Source organism: Pelodiscus sinensis, chromosome 5, assembly GCF_049634645.1.
Source record: "Pelodiscus sinensis isolate JC-2024 chromosome 5, ASM4963464v1, whole genome shotgun sequence".
NCBI classification, from domain to species: domain Eukaryota; kingdom Metazoa; phylum Chordata; order Testudines; family Trionychidae; genus Pelodiscus; species Pelodiscus sinensis.
Genome location: NC_134715.1, coordinates 10,027,946 through 10,041,834, shown reverse-complemented (window position 1 = coordinate 10,041,834; position 13,889 = coordinate 10,027,946). Strand labels below are relative to the sequence as shown.

Genomic DNA, 13,889 nt, shown 5'->3' with positions numbered 1-13,889 from the left:
CATATAAAGTGAATGAAGGGTTTTTATTACTAACAGGAAAACTCCCTGGCATGTGTTCTTTCTGTTTTTTCACGTGGTTGATAAACTGTTAAATTTATATGCCAGAAACCCTATGAATGGCTGCAAATTAGAAACAACGTCCTTAACACGAGGGATCATTTTCCAGTAGCCATTTAAGAACCCTTATGAGTGTAGCTACACCACATTGTAGGCATTCCACATTGAGCACCATGAAGGAGATCTATTTTCAAATGATGGATCTGAAATGTGAAAGCTTCAGAAATAATTTGGATGGGTAGTTTAAAGTCCTAGAGGTGACGGTAAGTTTCTGGAAGGCATTTCACAGCTTGTCACAGGGCCAGAAATTCCCCAAAAGTATGGCCCGAGAAAGGTCTTTGGGCTGCCTTTTGCTGATACCGACTAATTAACGTCATAGGATTTCATCACTGGCTCATTCAACTTCATTCACTTAGTAAGCAAATGGGTAGACACATCTGTCCCAAAGAGTGCCTGTCAACAAGTTGATTTTATTTTTTACAGAGGTATGGTGTTAATTTACACACACATTTGGTAATCATTAGGCCAGGGAGTTGCACAGGCAGTCAGGAGTTTGTTAAGAAACTTCGGTGACTCATAGTGAAATGATTAAAGAGTTATGATATTCTGTCAGGGTTTGAAGGTCACTCGAGGCTCTGCCTGTTGTCGTTCATGCTTGTCTTTGTATTGTTTTTAGGTCATCAAGGATCCTCCTCCCCCACCGCCAGCTCCAAAAGAGGTACAGTGTGAGGGTATTTGTTGACTCTTACAATGAAACATCATCTTAGCATGCCATTGGTTACATTAATTATAGTCCACCATCCCATTAACTATTGCTGTATCTTACAGCTCTTGCCCCTCTCCCCTAGCTGCCAGAGAGAAAAGATGCTTAGGGCATTTTCCTGGGGCTCGAGAAACCAAGGTTTATGTCCCAGACCTGACAGAGTCTTGTTTTGTGACCTTGAGGAAACTGCTTTTGTGCCTCAGTTTTCCATCTATAAAATGGAGCTTAAAGCACTTCCCTACCTTGTTAGAGGGATTTGGGGGTAAGTACATTGCAAAGAGTTGAGGTCCTCCAATGATATGTTGGTGGGGACCATATAAGCACCACAGATAACTAGCGACTCTGACCACAAATACTTTTTAACCAGCGTTGTATCCTTATTGGGCTGCCTCTGTCCCACCCTTGAAAAAATTAAAATAACCAAAGCTACTATATTTTTGATGCTGACGATAATGATATTTGATGCTTATCCATTTGAGATGCTCAGTTTTATTTATTTAAAAGAACCGTAAAACCCACCATAACAAGAAATTCTTGGCTCCCTAATAATGAACAGTCTTAAGATAACCTTTCATGATATACATTGAATTGACTCAGTCAGACATTAAACTAAAGCAACAATAAAACCCTTTTATCATTCCCCTGCCTCACCTGTTCTCTTTCCAGTCCATATTCTAAACTTTCTCCCCAAATTTTTGTCTGTTGCAGGTGTGTTCCTGCATAGGTCCTGAACCTTTTAAAAAAAACAAGAGATCAAAGATACTGTTATTTTTGGTGCTAGTAATCATGATACCTGATGCTTATCCATATGTTCAGAGTTCTATGCAAATAACTTACTACAGATATTACTCCTCCCTAAAATGAGAAATTCAAGAAATTCAGTGCTAAGATGACACTTTCACAAAATTACAGTCATACACAAATGGCAATTAAAGGCTCTGATCCTGAAAAGACTTAAGCATGGGATAAACTTTTGGTAGTGTCAGCCAGCAGGCCTGATTCTCATTTATACAGAAGTCCCTTTATATGACTCTAGCATAGTAAAGGGACCTTAAACTAAGTAAAACGGCAGTTAACAGAAGGTAAAATCCAAGCGAAGACAAGGCAATTTGTCGTTACTAAATGAGTTAGAAGGTTAAGTTGAAGTCTGTTTCCTTTTGAAAAACTTAGCTTTAAATGTTTAGGGTTTTCCCACCACTTTCTCTCGCTTCTTTTGTTGTTTTTCTCCCATCTTCTTCCAATGGAAAAAAATGTTAATAGAAATAGAATAAAATGAAGAATATGTGCACCCAAATGCACGGCTCGGTTGTACATCTGGATAGAAATGAATTACAATGTGATTCCTTCTGTCCTTTGTTAAAAACTGCAGATGTTAAAAATTGAAAGCTGTAGACTTTATTATAGTTGTATACCCCAGCAGAAAACAGTGCCAAATAACTGTTAGGGCCAGATGTTTTTGAAAATATTGGACAGCTAGCACAGGATTTAAGCCATCACATTTGCCATGACTCCTCTTAGTTTTGATTTAGAGAGATTCAGCTGAACAAACAAAGAGAATGATAAGCATTACTTCCAAAATTGTCGGAGAACACTGTTGTCTTGGGGGCAGACTCAAGATTGTAATTTGGGAATGACTGTCACTCGTGAAAGTGAAACCTTATTTATGAAACTCCTGGGGCTGAAACTTTTTTCTCTTAATCTGTAAGTCTGATTGTCACAAAAGTCACTTATGCCACTGACTGATGCTTGCAACTTTGACTTGCCTTAACAAAATGTTTTGGCGTTAGAAGTTCCTTGTTTTGAAATCGTCCAAGCATGGGATTGAGGAGGGATGAAAGTGTGGGATGGTGTGAGATTAGGGTGGGGACACTCTGCCCCTTTCAGTTGGATAGCTGAGATGTGCAGAAGAGCCTGTCGTTTGTGCACTGAACATCTGCAAGAGACGGGTGCTTCTCCAGGGTGTTCCTTTGTGAGGATCTCATGAAATCTATGGAAAAGGGGAGAGCAAAGTGAGTTCTGGAGGATTGGGGGACTAGTCTATTCCTGTGGGTATCATAAGCATCATAGGAGCATAATCCATTCCTGGGAATAGAGAGGGTATAAAGAAACAGGTCTGCCTGACACCTTGGGGAATAGCCAACAATTCCCCTGCTGGAGGAATGGGCTGATATCTGGGTTGGAGGGGTGGACAGAAGAGCCAGGAGGGCTGCCCCTGAAACAGACAACATGAATCCAGCAATTTTAATCCTCTGCTGTCTGTTCACAAGCTGTGATTGGCCAAACAAGCACACAACAAGACCCTTCTCTCTGTGGAGCCTGCCACTGTTCCCAGTGTGGCTTAGCATACAAGCAGCTTTGGAGAAACTTTGTAAGGTGACTGCAACTTTCTGTGCAGACCACGTCACTCAGTACTGGGGAAGTAGGTGTTCCGGGAGTGTCACTAGGTGGTTTGCACACAGGCCTTGATTCAAACAAGCATTTAAGTGTCAGTTCAAGCATGTGCTTAAGTCAAGCATGTGCAGCCACAGCCTAAGATCACGTGGGCCCAAACTTCACATGAGAGACCAGCAGAATGTCTGCTGCCCAACCTTTGCCCACCGCTATGAGTTGCAGATGTGTTGCAAAAAGTCTACTGCTAGCTTTTGATGATTCTGCCTGTCTGACCTCTGGCTGTTGGGCGGAGTTTTGTACAGAGAGCAAAGCCATTTTACTGGTGCAGGCCACTGCAGTTTAGACTCTCGCTCCTTAAGTAAAATAAATTTTTAAAAGAGGGAAACAATGTGAATGATTTTTCTCTTTGACTGTTTTGTTTGTTCCTGTTACTGTGAAGGAAGATAATGGGTGAATGAGCTCTGATTAGTGGAAAGTCCAGTTTATTAAATGGCTTGAGAAATCTTGTTAGAATTTGGGACACTTCTGATGTGCCAGCAATGTTCTCCCATGTGCAAAAATTTTTTTCCAAATGTGACTAGATAGCATGGGAAATAATAAAAACTGCAAGATACGTGAGTGCCTTTAAAATCTGCTGCTGTCGCACTAGAACTATGTTTAAGTCTAGAAAACTCTGTTTGTGAACAGTTATAAAGGCATGTGCTAGAAAAGAACTTAGTGCAAGCAAATTCTTCCTTGTAAAAATATTTTTCGATTTATGGACAGGAAGAAGAAGAAGAAGATCCCTTGCCTAATAAAAAATGGCCGACAGTGGATGCTTCCTACTACGGAGGACGAGGAGTAGGAGGCATTAAAAGAATGGAGGTTTGTACTCAGGGAAAGAAAGAGAAACATCAGTGCATGAAAGTACAAGTTTTCTGAGGCTCAAGTTGATGGCAACAAAGTGTGCAGGAAATGTAGTTGTATCATGTTTGTTTCCCACTGACATCAGCCTCCTAAATATTTTCCCCTCTAAAAGAATCCTAAGCATAGCTCAGTGGATTATGAAAGAACTGATTGCATTAGTTCCATTTGATCTGAACTCTAAATAGATGCTGAAAGGCATGCTGATTCCATCAAGCTAATGAGGAGGAGAGTGAGAGCCTTTTTGAGTGTTTTGGAAGAAACTGCAGTGTAACATAAGTATTCCAACTGTGGGCCAGCCAAGCGCACTGACAATAGTGACATTAAGGAGAGGCTTGATCCGCAAGGAACGCACAGCTACAACAGTGCCTGTCTTTGAAGAGACATGATAGCACCATGTTAATTAAAACAGAATGAAAAATGTGCATCCTTATGGGGATGTCCTTATGTCACATTTTATAGTTAAGTCAGCCTGTATGGAATTTGCAAGGCAATTTTCTTGTGCATTGTAACTTGATTTTTTAAAAACTGTCAATATCTAGCTAATCTCTGCCCAGAACCTATCTTCATCTATGGAGGAAACCACAACTAACTGGGCCCAGTCCTTCTTGAGTGCTCCTGGAATCTGCTTCTGTGAAGTGACCGCAGAATTAGGACCTTTGACAGTTGTAAAAGATTAGTTTAGAGAAATGTAGACGGAAAAAATGTTTTATGCACCACCTTTTAAATCCACTCTCTCGCTTGGGGGGGTTTACAAAGCAATGAATTGGACTCCACGGTACAGGCCTGGTTTCCCAACTGGCATCATGGGGACTCAAAGACTGTAGAGTTTAAATGATAATGTTTTGAAAATGGGTCATTTTCTTAGTCAGCAGGAATCCAACACATAAATACACACTGAGTGGGATTAAAAAGTTTACATTTACCTCAGAGTAATATTACTGTTCCAAACAGGCCTACCAGTGGAGGTGAAGTGGAGCAAAAGACGCTGCCACCCTGTTACCCGGCAATTTAAAAGGACCCAGGAACTCTCAGCCATAGCTACAGGGGTAGTGGTAATAGCCGGAGCTCTGGTCCCTTTAAATTGATGCAGGAGCGAGGCTAGTCTCAGTCCCACCCCTTCCGCCTGAGGCCCCACCCCTTCCAGGGGCATGGAACCGCCTCCTCCCATCTTGCTCAGGGGCCTGGCAAGTCTGTCAGCTGCCCTGATTCTAAGTACAGATAAAAAAACAGTTTCGTTTCAGAGACCACTGTGCACAACTGCAGGCAGATGTACCCTTATTACTGGTAAGCACTGTGGACCAGATTTTTAATGCTATGTAGGTTTCTATCTGCATCTTTAGGTACCTAGATACTTTTAAAAATCTGTTCTCTGCATAAGTTCTCCATCTGTAAAATGGAGATGATAATACTTCTCTATTTTTACAGCACCTGTCTGAGGCTGTAGCCATCATCTGATGTTTGTAAGACACTGAGGTGATATGTTGATCGGGCTTAAGCAAGAATCTAGATCACTAGAACATAGGACAAAGTATAGATGATAAGACAAAGTATAGAAATCTTCAAGTTAGACAACAATAGGGCAACAGTTGTGCAGGCAACAAGAAAGTTGCAACTATTTAACTTAAGGTGTGATTTTTAAACTAGCGCAAAAGACCGTGTGTATATTCTTAATTCAGTTTGAGCCAGGTTTATTTCTGTTTAGCTTAAGTCAACTGGGAATCATCCTAAATTAAACCGAAGTAAGTCTTACTGCCACAATAGAAGTGCTGCATCTGTCTCCCACTAGTTTCACTATATTGGTTTAAAAACTGATTTAAATCTAAGGAGTGCAACTTTCTCATGTAGACAAAATATGTTGCAAGCTCCTCAGAGTATAATCCCATTCTCCGCTTTGTGGGTTGTGTAATGCACTCCTGACGCTATGTTGCATGCATAATAAATCACAGTAAATGTTAGCTCACACACAGCATTAGTGACAAGACATGTTTTCATTTATAGCTGGAATTTTGGATACGACAAATGGCTGAAAGTTGTAATTTTGAAATGTATGGTTGAAAACACAAACATGGTACAGTCATAACCCTTTTGGGGCCTCTCCTACAGGGTACTCAGACACTGTTGCCTCTTCATCGTCTTTTCCACCAATCTCTGACTGCAGTGTCTCCTTTTTTGTACTGTATATGCCTCTAACTCTCAGCCTATCTCCTCGGCTCCATCCCCCTTTCTTGTCCTCCGTTGCTACTTGTTTTATCAACCACTTCTCCCTTGTTTCTTCTCTATTGTTTCTTTGCCACTGTGCCTACCCTCACCAAAGTCTTGATAGCCTCCTCCCTGCTATGTCATTGGGGCATGTCTCTGTTCTATTCCTCTAAATTTCAGTGCTGGTTTCTGTGCCTATGGTCATTTAATCCTCTTCCAGTTCCTCGTATTCCTCTGTGCTCTCCTGCTTTTGCTTGGCTTGCCACCCTGTAGTAGGGATGTAAGCGACTAATCGACTAGTCTCCGCCCACTTGCTGCCTCTATCAGAAAGAGCTTTCTATCTTAAAATCCGGTTTTCCCCAGCTCCCGCTCCGAGGGAGGCTCCATGCCGTGTTTCAATCTAGGGTGTTCGAACTAGGGTGGTAGTGTAGACATACCCTCTCTGTGAAATGCACAAGAGCCCCTGCTAAGTCTCTTGTACATTTCAAAGGTGGAACGCCGCATGACGCTTCCACCTTTGAAATATTGCAGTAGCTGGGGGGGAGGGCTCTTGCTACATTTCAAAGCGGAAGCGCCCTCATCGACTAATCGAATAGTTGATGGAAATTCCATTGACTATTCAATTAGTTGATTATTCTAATTTTAACATCCCTACCCTATAGGCAGCACCCTCACTGTTTCCTTAAATGGGGAGGGAAAGACAAGAAGACAACAGTCTTCCAATGACCTTCAGTGTCTCTCCTTTCCTTTCATCTCCTCTTCTGTTTCTATGTTCTTTTGTTAGGCAACATCCTTCACTTCTGTGGTTTAGGTGCAACTTCTCAGCTCATGATGTCCAAATTTACTTCTGTAGTCTTGACTTTCACCCTACCAGCCAACTGGCAGCATCTTGAGTTTAATCTCTCACAAACCTCCTCTTCCCTGTGCTCCAAATTCCTTACCATCACTTCGGACATTCCCCTGATCTTCCCATCTTTCAAGGGGCTATCTTCAATGTCACCATTGGGCCTTTTCTCTCATTTCTTTTATCTCCCGTGTCCATTTTGGTCTTTGTCACTGATTTATTTCCTCTGTCAGATACGAGGTTGCTTTCACAGGCAATGCTCTGTGGTAGTCCAGCATGGAGCTAAGTCTGAGCAGTTCTTCTCAGACCTTGGTTATGGATTTGCCTGCAAATTTGCTGTTGCTGCATCGGCCAGCCCAGCCCACAACAGACCTCTGTTTTCATTTCAAATTTATATTGTCAAACTCCGCAAGTTTCAGGTTCTCTTCAGTGAAGCTACTTTAAGAGAAGTGAAAGTCATTGCTTCCATAAGGAGTACACCATCTAGCTCTAAATGGTTTTAACAATCTTTAAACCACATTTTAACAGTTTCATAAAAACATTGTAAAAGTTCCATTAATCACATTGAAAGATACAGAAACATTTTTCTTCCTTTGATGGGTCCAGTTTGTTTTCTGTTCTGTGTCCTGATAGTATATTGCAGCACCTTGATATCACAGTGCAAATATGTGCTTTTGTACCCTAAGCAATAATAAAGATTTTCAATCCAGTTGAAATATTCACATATATAATATGTCCTGTACATTGGGGATAACCAGGTCATTCACATTTATCATTCACATGTGGCCACTTCATCTGCATCCTGCCTGCTGTATCCCACAGAACTCTTTCTAATATTCCAAACTTCTGAGTAGCTCCAATCTGCTTCCATTTAAAAAAATATTGCTGAAGAAATAGTTCTTTCTTGTCCACAAAATCTCCCATAGCCTCAGGTTCGGGATGGGTAACAGTCAGTCCTGCGCTGATTACAGGTTTAAAGTCTTAGATCTCCACATTTATCCTAATTAGAAATGTCTATCAGAATTAGAGTAGCTTTGTACCTTTTAGTAAGGAAATTTCCCAAATTTTCAGGGGGGCACAGCCTTCTTTTGAGATACGGTACAACCTTCATTTCATATTGTGTTTTACATTTCCAGTGTTGAGAATTAGCAAATTATGTTCTAAGAGCTATCTAGAAAGAGCTAGTCAAAATTGGGGAAAATATTCATGAAAATTGTAATGAATTTTTCTTCTCTTTTTCTTTCCTCCTCATCAAAAACAGGAATTCAGTTTTTTTCCCATTCCTTTTGATTTTAGCCCACATTGCATGCCTCTTTTAATAATGTACATTCTCATTTTGTTTAGGTGCGTTGGGGAGATAAGGGATCTACAGAAGAAGGAGCTAGGTTAGAAAAAGCCAAAAATGCTGTGGTGAAACTCCCAGAAGAACCAGATGATCCCATTCAACCCAGATCTGCTAAACCCAAGCCTACCTCACAAGCTGCTCAGGAAAAGTGGTATACTCCAATTAAGGTAATTTTAAAATTGTTAAATGAATATAACTTTGCTGTCTCTTCATATCAAAGGCCAGATTTTACAATGCTTACTTCTCCTACCAAGTAATACCTTACTTTTCAAGGATCTCCAATTCAAGTAAATAGATCTCTTCTTGCAGAAGTTACTATTCAGAGTGAGAAGGTATGGCAGTATGTGGTCCTAAATTTTAGACTTCATTATTCTGGGCCAGATCCTGATACCCTTACTCACAGTGAATTATTCCTTACCCCGTGAATACTGAAGTCAATGGGAGTCCTCTTAGAGTAAGGCACTACCAACAGAAGAGTATCAGATCACACCCTTTTGTTGATGTTTGCTTTGTTTATTTCACGATACATCTGTCATGTGATTGATTAAAGATCTAAAGCCGTTTGTTTACAGCTTATAAGTAGTTTTTCTAAACACTTTGCGGTGTCCAAGATATTGTTGCTTAAAAAATAATATAGTCATAGAGTCAACAAGCGCAAGAGTCAAGTATAAAGTTCTACATAGTCCTATTTCTTGTTTCTGGAATAACAGAAAACAATAAGGCTGTGTCTAGACTGGCCAGTTTTTCCGGAAAATCAGCCACTTTTCCGGAAAAACTTGCCAGCTGTCTACACTGGCCGCTTGAATTTCCGCAAAAGCACTGACGATCTCATGTCAGATTGTCAGTGTTTTTGCGGAAATACTATGCTGCTCCCGTTCGGGCAAAAGTCCTTTTGCGCAATACTTTTGAGCAAAAGGGCCAGTGTAGACAGCCCAGATTTGTTTTCCGCATAAAAGCCCTGATCGCGAAAATGGCTGTGGGGGCTTTTTTGCACAAAAGTGCGTCTAGATTGGCACGGACGCTTTTCTGCAAAAAGTGCTTTTGCGGAAAAGCATCCTGCCAATCTAGACGCTCTTTTCCGAAAATGCTTTTAACGGAAAACTTTTCCATTAAAAGCATTTCCGGAAAATCATGCCAGTCTAGACGTAGCCTAACAGTGTGTTTTTTCTGGTTTAGCTGAAACTACATCCAAAGTGACATAAACTAAACTGGAGATAAGCACTCTTATTAGGGGATAAAAGTGTCCATATGACAAGTGATACTGATATAACACTTTAAATTCATACTTTACCTCATACCAGTATAACTTTCAAAGTAGACAAGCACATCGACTTAGATACTCCACCTCCCTGCGAGGCAATAGCTAGGATTCTCCCATTGACCTAGAGCTCTTTATCCTGAGGGTTAGATCAATTTAACTGTGTCATTCGGGGTGTGGATTTTTCACACCCTGAGTGATTTAGTTATGCCACCTGAATTTCCCACTGTAGTCCAGACCTTATAATGTCCTGCTTGTTGAACACTTTGTGGAGTCATCCCTTACTCATTTGTCACTGGCTCAGCTGGTTCCCATTAAGCAGGAGTCATACTTATACTGTCCCATTACGCAGCCCTCGTCACTCACTGTTTATAGGGGACTGTCTGCATGCAAACTTTCACCAGTGTAAACTTTCACCAGTAGACTGAAGTAAATCCTGAGTGGCCAGACTTATTTCGGTTTAAGGGAGGCTTATTTTAGTTTAGCCTAAACCTGCTCCCAAGTGAGTCATCTAATGGGAGCTCATCATGGTTTAAACCAGAATAGAGGTGTCCACACAGAATGCTGCACCCACTTCACTATACCGGTTTTAAAATTGGACCTTAAGTTAAATCAGAAAACTCTGCATGTAGAACAGTATGTGGCTCAGTTAGCTCCCTGGAAGGCCACCTAAGACAACAGCAGTCTTGATTTGAATATGCCCCTGTTAATTGACCTACACTGTGACACTCAAAATCAACCTGCTCTATTGTGACAGGGTCGGCTTGACGCACTGTGGGCTCTCCTGCGACGGCAATATGACAGGGTATCTTTGATGCGACCACAGCAAGGAGATGAGGTTTGTGTGTGTTTGTGCGCGCGCGCATTTATTGGGGAGGAGGAGGGTTGGTTCTATTTCACAACACCCCCCGGTGTGTCCACTAAATTAAGCCTCCAGGTATAAATAAGATTGAACATTGATAATGCAGTCCTTCTAGCTAAAGGCTGTTGTTCAATTGCTTTATAGTCTTAGTTTCTTCTTTTTGAGGATGGAAATGGTAAGGTTTGTAATTCAGCAAGTCAGTTCTGGACAGGTGCTGCTTATGGCACCCTCCAGAAAACTTCTACTGAGGCAACAGGATATTCTTCAGGAAGTCCTTTTGTATTTCATATCTTGGGTCTTTGCAGACTGGTTAGGGGAACAGTCGTCATGTTTTTAACTCTGATTTTAAAGCCAAAACAAAATGATGAACAGAAAAGCAAACAATCATTTAAAAGTTGTGCCATTAAAGAGATGCATCAGCAGCCAAAAACTCCAGCAGTCCTGTTGTGGCCAGAAGTCATTAATTACAATGAAGAATGTTGTAAGTATTTTGTCTGTCTCAAGTGGGAGGATGGGGAAGGAGGTGTCACTCCACCAAGGGAAACACTCTCAAAACGTATGTGGGTCTGGATTTCTGGTCTCCATGTTCTAAAGGGAGTGTCGCAAATACACCTGATGTCCTTGAATTCTCACTTTTATGCTGGGAACTGTGACTTCTCTTTAAAATATTTAAAATCTCATAGAGCCATTCAGCATCTTTTTGGCTATAAATCTATGAAGAAAACCTAGAACAGGTTACTCCAGCTAATTACAACAATCACTTAATGAATTTGCTCCAGTGCGCTTGTTGTAGCATACTTGGTGCCTCTTTTTTGTGAAATCTGCCCGTTATTGGTCAAAGCACTCCCCTCTTGGAGTTTTACCAGCACAAATGCAGATTTGCTGATCCATTGAAACTGACGGAGCCACTCATTCAGACATGGGCAGCATGTGGCATAGAAATGTTGTCGCCTAAAAATATTCTCTCTTTCAAGGAAATAAATATCCTTTGTTCAGGTAACAAACTGACACTATAAGCATGTTGCTCACCATTAGTTCCATACCTCTTCGCTTTTACCTTTAATTTGCCATCATTTTAAAACCGTTTATCTGTCAACTTTCTTCCTCACTGCTTCACTGACTTGGTAGAACTCTCATGCAGAAGTCAACTTTATATATAGCAAGCGTAGGGCTTTTTGTAAACTTATTCAATAACATTTTTTAGTGTGTATCCTTGATGCAGTATACAAACGTGCAACCTGCTTGTTGTTTAATACAAAGCCATTTTTTTACACATTGATATCAGTAGGAGCTGTTACCCATTTATCACACGCTGGTATCAGTAGGTTCTATTACCCATTTGTTATGCACTGGTATCAGTAGGCACTTTTGCTGTTGTTCAGCAACACGTTTTGGGGATGTAAGGAGTAGGGTGCACTGATGATGTTTCACATGAAGATCAGATTCAGTCTGTTCACCCTTCCTTGTTCCAGAGAGGAAGCAATCTGCTCTAGGTCTTAACCAGCAGCAGATTATTTCACCACCAGGAGGCTCCTCCACCTTCCCACCCTTTCTGCCTGTCTGTGGGCGGCAAGAAACTGGATTCTCCCAGGAGGCTGTGTTCTTCTGTGCATTGCCACTTGCAAAGCTGGTAGTGCTCAGAAGCGAGAAAAGGGGCTTTAGCAGTGGTGAAAATAACTTAAAATTTCTTACTGTCCTATTGCAACCCTGGTCCCTGCTAACTTTTTAAATAGCTCCCTGCTGGCTTTTCCCACAGCTCAGACACCTCTTGCTGGAGCTGAGTACCAAGGTGCACCTGCTTACTTTCACCTCTGGGCTTAAGTCCCTTTATTTTCTGCAATTGGTGCATAGGACAAGACACAGTCTTACATTAGTTTGAGCACTTGAGAAGTGCCTCTGCATAAAACGTACTGGGCCATGGATGTGGAACATTTTCCAGGGAAATGAAGGTGACAGGTCTTCACACTGGGACTTTACACCCTAAATTCCCTGTTACAGTAGAGGTTGACCATGAACCTGGTGTGAATTCTGCACCAGCGAAGGATCTGCTCCAAGTGTAGGGTCAGTGCTCTACGATGCATCGAAGGGGAGGATGAATGTGATAGAGAAGGAAACTGAATGCCAGTGTAGTACCTGATGGAGACTGTAATGCTGAAGATGATCTGTTTGAAACCGGGTGCTGAGTAAGATAGGTTTGGCAGCAGGGTACATTAGAAGTGTGCAAAATGGGCGGTCAGAAGCAAAAGGTTGCTCATAGGCATGGATGGTATAGGATGGATTTTTGGAGCTATTCTAAAGAAAGAATGAAAGAGAGTGAAATAAAGGAATAAAAAATGAGAGCGGCGAATAGGAGGTAAAGGATATTTTTGTAGCAATGTACAGTTTTGTACCTGAGTATTTTCAATATATTTACTGTGGTTGCAAGAGTGTTACTGTTAATGTGGGAGACATCCTTTTAGAGCTAGTAGATCCACATGGTAAACATGTATGCCACATACAAAACTAGACCATTTGACAGGTAAATGCCACATGAGGGAGAGACACTGATAAAACGGAGATTGAACAGGCTGAAATAACGTGTAACTTTGTTGCCAAAGTTGTTTGTGGTTTTGCAGCTGTCAAAACCGGGCTTTTGTAAACAGCTGCTGCCATAGAAATGAGCAAACCAATGTCAGAACCAGCAGGAAAGGAGACTTCTGTTGTATATGAACGTGAGGAAGGCAATGACCAGTGTCCGGCTTTACAAGAAACAGAGACGAGAAAAAGATCTGGCTGAATTTCAATTGAGTGAGAGAGAGCTAGAATTTATAATGCTGGGTAATGCTTAAAATACAGTTATTGTCCTTCGGATGTGACCCATGGCAACAGAAGAACACAACTTCAGTCGGGCTAACAGCATGTTTTATACCCTGGAAAAAACATCCTTTTACTTATTCATGGATTGTTCAGTGCAGATCTGCTTCTGTACCTCTTGTGGGTTCAAGTCAGTAAACAAACCAACTTTCTGTCACACACGCACTGGAAGCACTGTCATGCTAAATAGCAGGCCAAACAAATGTTTTTCTTTTTATTGCTTAGAAACCTGGTAGTTCTCATTTGCAGAAGAATTCACGGCTGAATTCAAGTGCTTGATCAAGTAATTAAAGTTTAAGCATGAAGTATCAAAGCAGAGAGAGCTTGCTCCACTCCTCCCTCCCCCTTCCCCCACCCCCGCTTGTCTTTCCTACAAGCCAGCTAATGTCGAGGGTGGCCCAGTTTGAGGGC

At 41.4% G+C, this 13,889-nt stretch overlaps 1 protein-coding gene across 1 annotated transcript in view; it reads left to right on the top strand.

Annotated features, from left to right (window-relative positions):
* ANTXR2 (ANTXR cell adhesion molecule 2) overlaps positions 1–13,889 on the top strand; it is a 193,047-nt gene that overhangs the window by 107,793 nt on the left and 71,365 nt on the right. The window contains exons 13-16 of the mRNA XM_075929467.1: positions 734–775; positions 3,977–4,075; positions 8,505–8,672; positions 10,521–10,601. Of these exons, the coding sequence (XP_075785582.1) occupies positions 734–775; positions 3,977–4,075; positions 8,505–8,672; positions 10,521–10,601 (390 nt within the window). The remainder of the gene's footprint in view (positions 1–733; positions 776–3,976; positions 4,076–8,504; positions 8,673–10,520; positions 10,602–13,889) is intronic.